This window comes from Ziziphus jujuba, chromosome 1, assembly GCF_031755915.1.
Source record: "Ziziphus jujuba cultivar Dongzao chromosome 1, ASM3175591v1".
In the NCBI taxonomy this organism is placed as follows: domain Eukaryota; kingdom Viridiplantae; phylum Streptophyta; class Magnoliopsida; order Rosales; family Rhamnaceae; genus Ziziphus; species Ziziphus jujuba.
The window spans coordinates 6,336,884-6,350,825 of record NC_083379.1 but is presented as its reverse complement, the minus strand read 5'-3'; the positions used below and the strand labels follow the sequence as shown (position 1 = coordinate 6,350,825).

Below are 13,942 nucleotides of genomic sequence, written 5' to 3'. Positions count from 1 at the left end.
CGATCAATTCTTAAGCATGTATTGGGATTCAAAACTCTATCGGACATTAATATTAATGCACACTGCATTAAACTACAAAATCTCATACACTTTTAGCAACTATCTCAAATATCATCCTCTTTTGCTGGTTTATTCATTGAAAACCAGGAACAGCAATGAAGGTGATGCTTCCATCACTATAGGAAATTAACAATGTATTCGGATTCAAAACTCTATAGGAAATTAACATAAATGCACACTGCATTAAACTACAAAGTCTCATACACTTTTAGCCACTATCTCAAATATCATCCTATTTAGCTGGTTTGTTGGCTAGGAGCAGCAATGAAGATGATGCCTCCATCTCATTGGCTTGCACTTTCAAATTCTCCCTTAGATTTTCCAGTGACCTCTTCAATTTTTCAAGCTCATTCAAGCTAAGATCATCTATTGATGTTTTGTGACTCGCCTTTATTGCCTTATCAAGTATCTCTCCCCGCTTCTTCTCTGCCTGCGACTGCTTCAGCAGATCAGTGAGTTGCTGGTTAAGCTTCTCCGCGCTTGAAGTCCCAATAACATTTCCATCTTTTGGTTCTGGGTCCTGATTTAGAAACCTGTCTGCAACAGAGTCAACGTTTGGATGCCCAAATGAGAAGGGCTTTCCACCTGGTGAGAAGACGACTACAGCAACCTCTGCACCACACAAGGTAGCGAGCTCATTCGCTTTCTTAAAAAGGCCAGTCCGGCGCTTAGAGAAGGTGACCTGCCTGGAACTGCTATCCTTCACCATTTTTATCTCAATCTTTCGTCGACCCATGATCCTTATCTTGATTTCTACCGGGAATTCTCAAGAAGAAAATGGATTTTTCCTCAAATTTGATTGGAAAATATAAGAGAAAATTTTGAGAAAGCGGTGATCAGGCATATGTATATATGACTTTGAGATTTATGCTCACAAATAGGTTCAATGTTTCTAATATTGGATTTTAGGCCTTCATTGTTTCTATATATGATTTTTCTTTTCAAATATGGAAAGCTTTTAACTATCTTTCTTTGTTTGTGTGACTGCTACCATAATTAAACTTTGGCACTTTTGGTTGGCATCATTTATTTCAGATAGACTATTTCCAGATTTAGGAAAGGTAATAAATCCAGAGCCAATCTTGTTTGGATTTTCCTATTTAATTGAATAAGATGTTACTGTGTGGCTAGTCCACAATTACATCTAGTTGTGGTCCTTAAAGGGTCTTTTATTTGTTGGTTCTGTTGGATTTTAAGATTGATTGGAGCAAGGTGACCGCATGGTTGGAATACCATAATGGGTGGATGATTAATCTCCTAGGAATTAAGGGTAGAGTTTTGCTATGGAGATGGTAAAGCCTATATCATATATAGTTGACTTTCTAAGGGCCTTTAAGGTAGCACTTTTTATAGGGCTAAAGAACTTTCAGTATAAACACACAGATGACAAGGTGTTTGGTAGAAATGCGATAAAAAAGCGCTTGAAGTGCTTTTAGGAGAAGCACTTACCTTAATAGGTGCTTCTTCAAACAATGCTTTAATTAAAATAGTAAATGTCTAAAATTTTTCTGTTTTAGTTTAAAAATTCTTCTTCTTATTTTTGATCTAGCACTTAAATATTTATTTGGTTAGTGCTATTTTTTTTTTAATTTATATTTTTATGAATTACAACAACTCCCCCCCGCCCCCAGTGTCTCAAACGTACGACCTCCAAGATGTGGGTGAAAAGAGCTATGAAATAAAACAAAAAGTTTTATAAAAGCACTAAGCTTTAAATGATAATGGGGATGGTAATTTATAGCAATTAATAACTAAGGAATTATTAATTACTCATGCAATGGTAGCAGTGATAAAAGAACCATAATTGGCTGGGAAGAGTGATATCTACACTGAGGAAATAGCTAATTTTAATATAATATGTTATTAGATATTTGGCAAGTAATTTAATGCATATTTGGAAACAAGTTCCTTTTTAGTGTTTTTTTTTTTTTTTTTTTTTTTTTTTTTTTTTTTTTTTGGCGGGGGCCTATTAGGGTTTTCATTGTAGCCTAAAATTTCCAATCCATAATACCACCCAGTTGTAAAATCCTATATTGTGCTAAAAAATAAATTACAAATATTTGCATGCACAACACAAGGCATGTGGTCTTTAAAATATGCCATGTCCTACTCGAATTAAAATTGCTAAAATAATATAACATTATTACTTTTAATTAATTTTAAAATTATACTATAGGGTGGAAAATTGTATAAATACTACAAGATAGATATTATAGCATGGAAAATTGTATAAATACAAGAAGATAGAGTGAATGCTGTCCCAATGTTTTTTTGCACAAATTAGTTTCGTCCACCTGCTGCTGCTTAGCAGCTAATAGCTTTTGTTTTCCTTGCCTCATTTTTTAGATTGAAATGTGTTGGCCATTGGAGTGTTTTCTCTGTTTTCTGGAGTTGGCATGCTTTTTTGGTGCTAAAAACCTATCTGATGAATCGTTGTAGAAAGGAGATTATACCACCTGAAAATTGGGTCCTACATGATATTCAATGTATTCTTTTGAGGACTATAGTAGTTTCCATTTTGAATCCAAATCAGGCTGATTGAAGCTTATCGGTAGATCATGGTTTTCAGAAAGTTGCATTTTGATTTTTTATTAACTTCTTTCAATTACTGATGCTTTTGTTAGCAGATTTCTTGGGCAACTGGTTGGTGTAGGTTCTGAAGTGGGAAAGTTCTATGGGAGAAGAGAGCGATGATGAGTGCCATGTGCAACATACCAATGATGATGACAAAGAACATTCTTATGCTTCTGGGTTAGGGTCCAAGTTGCAAACGAGGTAGAGTTTTGCAATATAAAGGACAAAAAAGGAGTCTAAATTTGTTTTTGGGCTCTGAGATTCTAACTACGTGGTTCCAGAAGCATTGTGTCAAAGGCTTGTTGGAATCCTCTGATGGAAATGGCTGAAGTTATAATTCAGAAGGGTTCCCTTTGGAAGACAAGTGGAATAGTTCGTAGTGGCATGACCTATTGCTTCATCGAAGAAGTTTTGCAAGTGAAGTTGCTGCTTAAGTATGAAGCTTTTTTCCCCTTTTATTGTATGTAAGTTGGGGGGTCTAGCATTTTGATAAAAAACATATATTCTTTTATAAGTAATATAATTGAGATGATTTTTGCCTTTACCCTTTCCATGCTGGGATGAAATTATTTGTAAATAAAACTTTTTATTTTTTTATTTTTTAATGGTTTTTAGCTGAAGTAGGAGCTTTGCTTCTCTTCGATGATTGTGATGCTTGTATTTCCTTTGAAGAGGTGTACATAAAGCTTTCAAATGTAAAAAGCAGGTATGATTGGAGCAATTTCAGGCATATAGGCATCAAAAATCTCTGGGTCACATTGTTGGGCGACATGGTTTACCCTGCTCTTTGAAGGTTGCAAATAGAAGCAATGACTGTGTATCTTCTAAATGCTCCCCGGAGAGTGGATTGATAGACTTGGAATCAAAAGACAACAGTTCCATCATTGGTATGTTCTGTGGTATACAGATTAATGAATCTATGCCAAATTTTGATGTTTATCTACCAAACAAGAAGTTTAGAAAGTCTTCTCCTGGTGATCCAAGCTTTATTCTCTGCTTTACTAGATATTAAATTATTACTTTTGTTATTCTTCAGTTGAGCTTAGTTCATTGGTGATAATGTCTATGTGCATTTTCTTGAACAAAAAACTATACCCTATCATGTATTTGAACTTTAGTGTCCTATTGCTTCTCAGCTACATATTTTGTTCTAGTATACATCCGAATTCTCTTTGCCTTTGATAGGGGCTATCCAAACATCCATGGCAGAACTTGAAGCCCTAGAGAGACAATGTGGGGGAGTTCCTTCGAAGTTTTGTCATGTAGAGCATGGACGAGTCAGTTTCTTTTCCTTTGACAGAGTGGAGCTTCCCGTTCTAGTCCGATATACACAGTTCTATACTTGTTCAAGACTAGATGCTATAGGAAAAATATATACTAAGGATTTTTTTTGTTTAAATCAGTAGCGTGTTTTTTGAATTCTAGATTTCTTAACGGGAATTGAAAGTTGTAGTAAGTTATTGAGCACATAAGAAACATCTGAACGTGAAATCTAGTTTGCATATACAGTTTATTAATCCGATAAAGAGGTTCTTATTTTGGAAATCATTTTATTTTATTTATTTATTTATTTTTTCTGAGAACTTTGGAAATCTTATGTGGGTGGAAAATCTATTGCAAACACTGATAAAATTGTGAAATTCTTGTTAATGAAGTTATTTTTGGGGGAAAATTTTCTACTAATCCGGAGTGCTAGAGTAGGCAACTCCTCATAATGCCATCTGTCCAATCCAACTCTGTCCTAATTGCACTCGAGTTTGTTTTGCTTTTACCATGAGTTTTTATTAATGCTGTTTTCTGATCTTAAAAAACACAAAGTTATTAGAATAATTTTTAGCTTTTAAAATTATATAACAAGTTTTGTAGTCCATGGTGAAACAAGTACGAACTACGAATCTTTAATATGTAATTATTCAACTCATCAAAACATAAAGAAGTGAAAAAGTAAAAAATAAAAAAAAATAAAAAAAAGTTGTGGAGACTGACAGTGAAAACAACAAAATGCAAATAGAAAACCCGAAATAGAAAACTTAGAAATGTTGACGTCCATAGCCATAGCCAGGAGGATGAGTCGCACTTGCATTTGCAAGAAATGGGTTCATAGATCCTTGTGCAGAAGTCCCTGCACCACCATGGAAGGAAGAAGAAGACATAGGAAATCTACTCCTTCCCTTAACATGGTTACAGATATTCCTATGGAGCTCCTCAAGAGAAGCATGCATGTTTTGGAGCTCTTCAAAACCTAGCTCTTCGAGAGGAGTCTCCCACCAACCCTGCTGGTTTCCCCTTGCCCTGGCCAACATCTGGAGTTCCTTCCCTCTCTCTTTTTCGGCTTCGAGTTGGTTGTGAAGATCATTATGCTGCTGGTTAAGCTCATCAATTCTGACCCGGCGGTGAGCTTCCACGAGAGGGTGGGTGTTATCGGTTTGTGGTGGGTTTTGGTTGAGAAACCGGTTCGCTATAGACTCAATAGAAGGATGAGCAAAAGAGAAAGGCTTGCCAGAGGGTGAGAATATTACTACACCAACTTCAGCACCACATAAGGTCACTAACTCACTTGACTTTTTGTAGATACCAGATCTACGTTTGGAGAAAGTAATAAGGCGATCATCTTCATTCTCAATCCTCTTCATCTCTATCTTTTGCCTTCCTTTTGTTTGCTTGCCTTCCATGGCTTGAGATTTCTATAGAAAAATGAAGAAGTTATATTTTGATTTGTTTTTTCTACTTTGGTTAAAGTGTTTACATATATATATATATATATATATGTAACATGAATCAATTCATAGGTAATAAAATGGGAATATAATTATTCCTTTAGGTTGTACTCTTTCCATTTATATGCACTCTTAATGTCTAAAAAACTAATTTTTTGGTTGGCACTTTAAATTATAAAGTTAATCATTGTCAAATATTGATTGTCTTTGGTCTGTACTTACCATAATTTCCAAGAGCATGTTAATGTATATATTATCCTACTCCTGGGAAACAATGGATGCAATACCACTGGACTGTATTTGTATTTTTATATCTTTTGTAATATTAAATTCTAACTAGGGTGTTTAAAATTTTAACCAAAACGGTCAAACCGATCAATTTAATTAGATTTAATTCAATGTAATTTTGTAAATCTAATTCTAAAATCGGTTTAGATTTTATTAAAACGGATAAAAATAATCCGATCTTAATTAATGCATCGAATTTTAGCTTCAATTGAAATCACTTTGTTTTTATAAGGACAATCTAATGGTAACAAATTTTTATTTTTTTATACAATAATCTGAGTTTAAATGACTCTACCACCTTAAACTTAAAGAAAATAATAATAAAAAAAAAACGATTTGGGTTGTATTGAAATATTGGTTATCTCTAACTTTGACACATTATTATTTACTAGCTATATAACAATGTATATGTTCAGTGGAAAATGATTACATTGTTTCCTTGGGCTAGGCTTCTGGTAATTTTTCAAGGGTATAAATAGGAGAATGATCCCAGATTCTACTCCACATTTTCCAACCTTCGTTCCAAATTAACAATAGCTTAACCTTAATTAATTAAATATATACAAGGCTGGGATATATAATAAAGTTAAGTCGATCTTAGAGGGAGAATCCAAGGATTTGATGAATGATATTATACAACACTTCGATCTGACGAATGATATTATGCTTCAACAATGAGCTTGTCATGGTATGTACTATGTATGGCATACTTGTGCTATAGTGCATTATTGATTCTGTTTGTCTTTTTTATCTTGGAAATGGAAGATTCAAACTCTCAACCTTTGTTAGAGAAAGTATGTTGTCTCCATTGAAAACTTGGATTATTAATTTTACAACATTTAAAGATTTTGGTTATTAATTAATATATAAGTGTACATAATAGTTTAGATGACCATGATGATATTATTGTATGTATATAGAAAAATTATCTCATATTATAATAATATGATAATTTAAAACTAAGAATTTCTATTATGGGGCTTGAATTCACTTAGCTTGGGTAGCTTGGGGTGTGATTTTGAAAGGAATATACATACATATGCATATGCATATGCATATACATATATATATTATTAAAGAATCCTATAAATTAATGGTGGTATATGCGCCCTTTGATCTTGCATATGCAGAACTCTAGTAGATTTGTTAACAGTGATTGTTTAGTCGGAATGCTCAACTGATCAAAACATGAAGCTTAGAGACTATAGATTAGAGTAAATGGGCCAAGAAAGAGAAGGTAAAAGAGCCAGCTGGAATACTCCTCAGCGGGCACCAGTTTACATATAGCTAATACATTAATGCTAGTCGGAGGCAAAACAGGAGCAAAATGGAAGAGGCAAGACAATGGTGGGGTGAATGAGCAAAATTGCTCGAGAATGATGGGCATGTTTAGGAATTAGGACTATATATATATATATATATATATATATATTTGTTTGTGTATTACTTTGGCTGTGCCAAAGAATTTGACGGAGAGGAAGATTATCAATATAAATCAGTTTTTGAAGCCTGTACATGCAAATTAAGTTGCTGCAACAAAGCCAGCAGGAAATTTAAAAATTAAGAACTTGCCACTTTTAAGAGCTATTAAAATTAAATATTGGGCTCTTTTTTGGAACTTATAATTAGCTTTGAAACGTGAAACCTGGTGATATTCTAAATTGGATAATTAATATAATTAGCCAATATGAATATATATATATATATATATATATATACACACACATACAAACCAGCAAAAGAAAAGAAGTGGCAACCACAAAACAAGAACAAAAAAATAAAAAAATAAAAATTGTTGCTGTAATAATTTGTTTTATTTCATAAATTTAGAATTAAAGTTGTAAAGAGGGTGGTATACGAAAGGAGAAAGCGAGAAACAATATATTTATTCACTATTCATTCTACAAATGGTCTCATTTTTATGTACCAACCACACTAAAAATATATTTCTCTAAAAGTGATTTTTTTAAAACAAACTAATAATTCTTATAGATATTACCTAAAAAAGAAAATAAATAAACCTCCAGTAGATATTATCCAAAAATGCTTTCCTAATGGTAATTGGTAATAATTTTCAAGTCCTTCGCGTGTATATAAATACATTCCCAAATTCGTGTACCACCGGACGCCACTCTTTGTTACAATATAAGAATAGCAACTAGAAATGCTGAAGTACTTCTCAAGCACACATTAGACGCCATGAAAAAGTTCCAAACAAAGGTATTCACATCCACATTAGACGCCATGAATGTCAGGACCCGTCCAGAATTCCTTCCCCGGAACCCTAGACAGCCCTAATTCCAGGGAAACCCTACCGGACCCTCCAACGAAAAATCCGACAGAGCCTCCCCTAAGGGATTTACTTACCACAACTACTTGCACTGAAAACACACTTCTAAAAACATCCCCTTATTCCTCCCACAAACTACAAACTGATTCCACAAATTCCAGCACTTCTCAAAAACAACAACAGTCCAGTGCATAAATAAACAGAAGTATCCCAATAGTATACAGAGCTTTAAGAAGTGCTAAACAACAGAAATACAACAAGGCTGAAAAGAAATAATACACTGAAATGAAAGAGTACAGAAATACTTCTCGAAACACAACAGCAGCGGAAAACTTGATTCGCTCCGGAAGAACGTCTACCACCACTTGCACCTAAGGGAACGAAATTTAAGAGTGTGAGATGCTAATCATCTCCGTGAGTAACCCGAACTACTGAACACCTTTTAATAATAATAATAAAATAATAACAATTAAGGAGTGGAACAAATACCAACAATTAATAAATAAATAATAATAACCTTTGGAAAATAATGATTTCCCTCAAAACTCTCACCAATCGCTCCGTTTGAAATGTTCCCTTTTTAAAACCTTTTCGCAAAACCCAATGTACATACCTCCCAAAAACCAAGGGATTAAACCATTTGATACACAATAAATAAATAGAAAACATACCCCAAATATATAATAAAAATATAATAAATTATAGTAAATAAATTTTGAACACCTTTGGGGTTTAAACCATTATTTGCAATTTACAATTTACACCGACAATTACACCTGACGCACCACATCATATACCGGTGATGCCCTCCGATACCCAGCGTCCCGAGCACCGACTGGCGGGAGGTTAAAGAGAGAAACCTGCAGTGGTCACTTCGGCGTCCCGACAGTACCAACTGCTAAAAAAAAAACCATCACCCGGCCAAGGAGGGGGGCGGCTGTGCGCAACAATAACCTTGCCTGCCCACGGTCCAATGGCAACTCACGGGTGAAGTAAAAACCGCACGCTAAACCATATAATAACCGCGTGCTAAACCACGTGTCCATACACCATACACCAGAACACCAATACTGTATGAGTGCGTCTAAAAATAAACATAAGTAACCAACCGTACCGTTTTTCCAAAAACCACCGTGGGAAGTATACCAAAATTTCACAAAACACCATCCCACATATTTTATCCAATAACCCGGTACGAAACAGCGATACTCAACAAACCACAATTTTCCTCGAAATACGAGATGCAACCATAAAAATACCGCGGGCATAATTTATAAAATTTAACCAAATATTTTCATAAAATATTTAACCCAATTATGCCCGAGAAATCACATTTGAAACCACGCAAAATTAATACCGAAACATACCTTGCTCATGCATAACAAATAAATTAAATTAAACCGCATTAAAACCATAATTAAACCACACCACATGAGCATAATTTAAATACTAAATTAAATACCAATTAAATTTAATTAATTGCCCAAAATAATTTTTGAAGGTGGGTCACTCACCTGGAGAGCGCAAATCAACTAAGATCCTCCTCGGGATCAACTCCGCCACTCGTGCGTGCACCTAAACAACCACAGTGCACAAACCAAAAATATTAATATTTTATTCGGGTAATTCCCAAATGGATACCCGGGGAGCGAACACCAAGCGACATCTAAGGGTTACGAGTTATATACCGAATCGAAGCTCGCGTGATGAGGATCACGGATTCGGTCTTACTTTCCGGTGATCGAACCCGACGGGGTCGGAATCTCGCCGGAAAGCTTTTCGAGTTTCGGCTCCGCAATTCTCCCAAACCGTCGCGAATTGGCGGAAACGGAAGCCGGATTCGGATTCAGGAGATCGAACACTGCAGACTGGAGCTGGCCGGAATTTCGGGTACTCGTCGGAACAGTAATTTCCGGCGAGCCGCCACGGTCACCGGCAACCGTCGCCGGCGGCGGCGCGTGCGGTGGCCGTTGGCTGTGAAATTTTGCAGACTTGTAGATCTTGAGGAGAGAAACCCAACGGGACCGGCGGTGAGCAAAACGGAGGTCGGACGGCGGAGAAATCACCGTTTGAAGATTTCCGACACCTCGCCGGAAAATGCTCCGATCCCGGTGCGTCGGTGGTCCGATGGCCGTGATTTTTGGTGGGTCGGCCGGACTTGAGGAGAGGATCAAGGCTAGCTGGCGCGTGTACTGTATATCGGCCGGAACAGGGTCGATTCGCGGTGGCCGGCGGTCTCTCTCTCTCTCTTTCTCTCTCCTCTCTCTCTCTTTCTCTCTCTTCCGCGAGACTTTTAACAAATAAAAACCCTTGTGTGATACTTTTCATGCCACGTGGACCAATCAAAAGCTGACACATGGCATTTCACTGTTTACAGACCCAAAAACATTAAAATAATACGGTATCCGGTAAACTTCAAACGTCCATAACTTTTTAACCGGATGTCCGTTTTGAGCGTGCCGCTAGTCTGTGAACTCGTATCGACGAGCACTTCACAACCATGCACGAATCAAAGCTCATTTCCCCAAAAACAAAAAGTCAACTCCGGCACTCCCTGGACAGTTTGGACCGCAACTTGTTTCGTCCATAACTTTCAAACCGTAGCTCCATTTTCGACGTGCTACCAGTCTACGAACTCGGGGCATCGTGCACTTCGCCACGGTACTCTGGTCAACTCGAAATTCCCACCGAGTCAAAAAGTCAACTTTTGACCCTTTCGGTCAACGGTCAACCTCGGTCAACGTGCACGGATTCCGGTGCGATTTGAAACGGGGTGTTACAATGAAACCATATTTGTAGGTTCCATAATTAGCTCCTTTTTTATAAGATTCATAAAATAGTTCTTTTAATTCATTCGTCTTCTTTTCAACCTCTTTAAGTTCTTTCTTGTCCAATCTGATTGTTGCAACTAAAACTGGATTTTTCTCCATAGTCAAAATGTTTTGAGTGAGATACACCTTTATAATTCAACATTGAATCCGAGATTCAGTAAGATACATGATCAGGGTATCCATTCGAATCCCACAACACTATCAGTAGAAAGCTCACCCTTTTCCAGAGACACGTAGATGGCTGCTGTTGAGGGGTGTGAGATATTTTCACCATTTCTCTGTTGATTTAATTCAGTGGGCAGATTCAAAAAGTGATTTTGCTTCTGTCTTTTGCCCGTACGCATTAAGCATTTTGCCAGGTTGATTTGTAAATCTGTATCTAGCATAAGATTCCAAGTTTTTAATTCTTTCAGCATTTATAGATAATATTACACCAACTTTGACGTGACGGTTTATGCTAAATTATACATCACATCAAGATTGTGTGATGCATAATTAATAATTAGTTATGTCCATATATATATATATATACATATATATTAATTTACAAATGATTTTTTTAGATTCTTTTTAAGCACAAAATTTTGGAATAAAATATAAAGAAAAGATTATAAATATTTGATGAACCTTTTTTTTTTTTTTAATTTGGTATATTAATAAGAATAAAATAAATATTTTTAATTTTTCTAATTGATGGTTTCTCTTATGGATGATCCTTTGTCATTTTTAAAACTCACAACACAAATAATGTCTCATGACCATAATTTGTTAGGTAGAAATTTTTATTTTCAATATCATCTTCTCAATTCTTTTATTTTAATAAATTTTGTGCAAGACAATTCAAATTTTAAAATAGTCATGAACGTAAATATACATGACCCTGAAAAGAATAAAAAAGAAACAAAGAAGAAGAAAAAATATTTATTTTATTATTTGTTATGTCATCTCTGTCATAATTAACTTTGCATGTTAACTTTAATTTGAATTGAGCATAGACATAATAAATTGCTACTTAATTAATTGCTAGCGAAACTCATAAAAAATGGTTTGAAAATATCTACACCATCTTTAGGGTCATTTACTTTCTTGGACATGTTAGAAAGTGACAGAACTTGCATAACCTCACAAATTAACACCAGGAGATTGGATACCTTATTATTATTTTTTTTTCTAGACTGTTTGTATATTTATTTAAATGATTGAAACTCTTTTTGTTCAAATTATTATACAGCTATTGATTAATATTCAAGTAAATTTTCTAACGTGGTAGGAAAACCAGAAATAACTTAAAAAAAAAAACCAGAAATAATTTGGCATAGTGACAGTTTAATTGGGTCTACAAATCCAAATTAACAATCTTACCCATAAAAGCAAATTAGAAACAATAATGCTACGGACGTAAAAAATTTCACCAAAATTATAAATAAAATAATATAGTATGTTACATGGTTATTTATTATGAGATGTAAATTAATAGTGTCATATTATTATGGGAGGTAAAACCTAATGAAATAATGATAACTCATTAAGAATTAAAATTTTGGTTTTATAAATTTGATGAATGTAGAATTATCCAATTAGAAAAAAAAGAAATTCAGTATAAGAACACTAGCAGGTTTCTCATTATTCATCATCGAAGTATAAAAATAAATCTTAATAATTAAAAATAAATTAAAATTATTAGCATACTGATGGAAAATTAGTGTAAAGACAAGTGATGAAAAACTATAAATTCGGGCATAATTAAAACTTTTTTTTTTTAACATCCACTCAATTTATTGAATCACTGCCCATATATATATATATGTGTGTGTGTGTGTGTGTGTGTGTCAAAGTTAGGGGGAAAAAAAAATCACAACATTTGAAAAAAAAATTAAATCTTATAATCAACAACAATACTAAGAATCATCGATAAAACTCTAATTTATTCATTAATAACTTCATAATTCATAGAATAATCCACACATTAAGGTTATGAGGGTTTTATTTAGCGAGATGTCTCAACCCCCGTCCATTGCCATTGATACTAGCCGGCTAGCTAGCTTGTTAATTATTATAATCCCAAAAGTTTGCAGAAAGATTATCAGTCCCAGTTGCATCATTAGGAAACGGTCCGGGGTTCAAACATCCTTGGTCGTCATTAGTCCCTCCATCAGAACCAACAAGAGCTCCTCCACGATGATGATGATGATGATTAGCAATAGAAGATGAAGCACCAAAGGTAGTGCTTTTCCTCTGTGAAATGTGAGTGGTCAGATCAAGATGGAGCTCAGCCAGGGATTTATTCAATTGTTTCAAACCATATATGTCGAGCTCGTCGACCGGAGCTTCCCACCATCCTTTCTCATCTTTATCCTTGGCCTTTGACAACCTCCTAAGCTCCTTACCTTTTGCTTTCTCAGCTTCAAGTTGGGTTTGAAGCTGGTTGTACTTCTTGTTCAGTTCCTCCACTCTATCACGGCGGTGAGTCTCCATCAGATGGTGAGTTTCATTGGTGTCTTGAAGCGGGTTTCGATTGAAAAACCGGTTGGTTATGTATTCCATGGAAGGGTTGGCAAAGGAGAAGGGCTTACCTGATGGGGAGAATACTACTACACCAACATCTGCCCCACATAGTGTTGCCAATTCACTGGCTTTTTTGTAAATTCCAGATCTGCGTTTGGAGAAAGTGATGAGACGATCTTCCTCATTCTCAATGAGTTTCATCTCAATTTTTTGCCTACCTCTAGTCTGTTTTCCTCCGTCCATAGCTAAAAAGCTTTTCAATATAAGAAACTGAGACTATATGCAATGTATATCATTATATATATATATACATATATATATATATATATATATATATTGCTGTCTGCTCTTTTTGTTTTGTTTGCATGTTTTTGTGCTATGCCTTGTATTGCTTATGTATAGAAGAGGAGAATCTGGGTATTAAATGTAGCAAGCTATACCATTAATATTTGTTAAGTTGTCATGGTGTCTTTAATTTGCATTTTGTTTAATGTTTAAGAATAAAAATTTGTTTTGGTTGGCATTTTAAGTACCACATATTAATTATGTTTCCAATGTTTTACTACTCTGCAAATTCTATTTATGTGTTTGCTAGTCATGAAAATATAAGATGCACCTTAATTTTTGCACCTCACATATTAATCATCTTTAATCTTGTTAGGTATTAAATTTAGATT

At 34.9% G+C, this 13,942-nt stretch overlaps 4 protein-coding genes across 4 annotated transcripts; 1 reads left to right on the top strand and 3 right to left on the bottom strand.

Moving 5' to 3' along the window:
• Positions 1 to 201: 201 nt before the first annotated feature.
• Positions 202 to 2,681, bottom strand: LOC107413672 (agamous-like MADS-box protein AGL29). Its single transcript, XM_016021687.4, has one exon. It carries the CDS (start codon positions 794 to 796, stop codon positions 293 to 295), a length of 504 nt encoding a protein of 167 aa, XP_015877173.1. The 5' UTR covers positions 797 to 2,681; the 3' UTR covers positions 202 to 292.
• LOC132800335 (uncharacterized) lies at positions 1,782 to 3,646 on the top strand. Its single transcript, XM_060813790.1, has 5 exons — positions 1,782 to 1,790; positions 2,714 to 2,811; positions 2,916 to 3,094; positions 3,250 to 3,329; positions 3,428 to 3,646. The coding sequence occupies exons 1-5, from the start codon at positions 1,782 to 1,784 to the stop codon at positions 3,644 to 3,646; spliced, it is 585 nt and encodes a 194-aa protein (XP_060669773.1).
• LOC107413360 (agamous-like MADS-box protein AGL62) lies at positions 2,688 to 5,306 on the bottom strand. Its single transcript, XM_016021296.4, has one exon. It carries the CDS (start codon positions 5,304 to 5,306, stop codon positions 4,665 to 4,667), a length of 642 nt encoding a protein of 213 aa, XP_015876782.3. The 3' UTR covers positions 2,688 to 4,664.
• A 7,468-nt stretch (positions 5,307 to 12,774) lies between these two features.
• Positions 12,775 to 13,508, bottom strand: LOC107413352 (agamous-like MADS-box protein AGL62). The gene has a single exon (XM_016021288.2). It carries the CDS (start codon positions 13,506 to 13,508, stop codon positions 12,807 to 12,809), a length of 702 nt encoding a protein of 233 aa, XP_015876774.2. The 3' UTR covers positions 12,775 to 12,806.
• Positions 13,509 to 13,942: the final 434 nt, after the last annotated feature.

Excerpts from the sequence above, each read along its gene's own strand:
- LOC107413672 (XM_016021687.4), bottom strand. The coding sequence starts at position 796 with ATGGGTCGACGAAAGATTGAGATAAAAATGGTGAAGGATAGCAGTTCC.
- LOC132800335 (XM_060813790.1), top strand. Across the intron at positions 2,812-2,915 it reads GAACATTCTTATGCTTCTGG|AAGCATTGTGTCAAAGGCTT; the intron begins GTTAGGGTCCAA and ends ACGTGGTTCCAG. Across the intron at positions 3,330-3,427 it reads TGTACATAAAGCTTTCAAAT|GTTGCAAATAGAAGCAATGA; the intron begins GTAAAAAGCAGG and ends TGCTCTTTGAAG.
- LOC107413352 (XM_016021288.2), bottom strand. The coding sequence starts at position 13,508 with ATGGACGGAGGAAAACAGACTAGAGGTAGGCAAAAAATTGAGATGAAA.
- LOC107413360 (XM_016021296.4), bottom strand. The coding sequence starts at position 5,306 with ATGGAAGGCAAGCAAACAAAAGGAAGGCAAAAGATAGAGATGAAGAGG.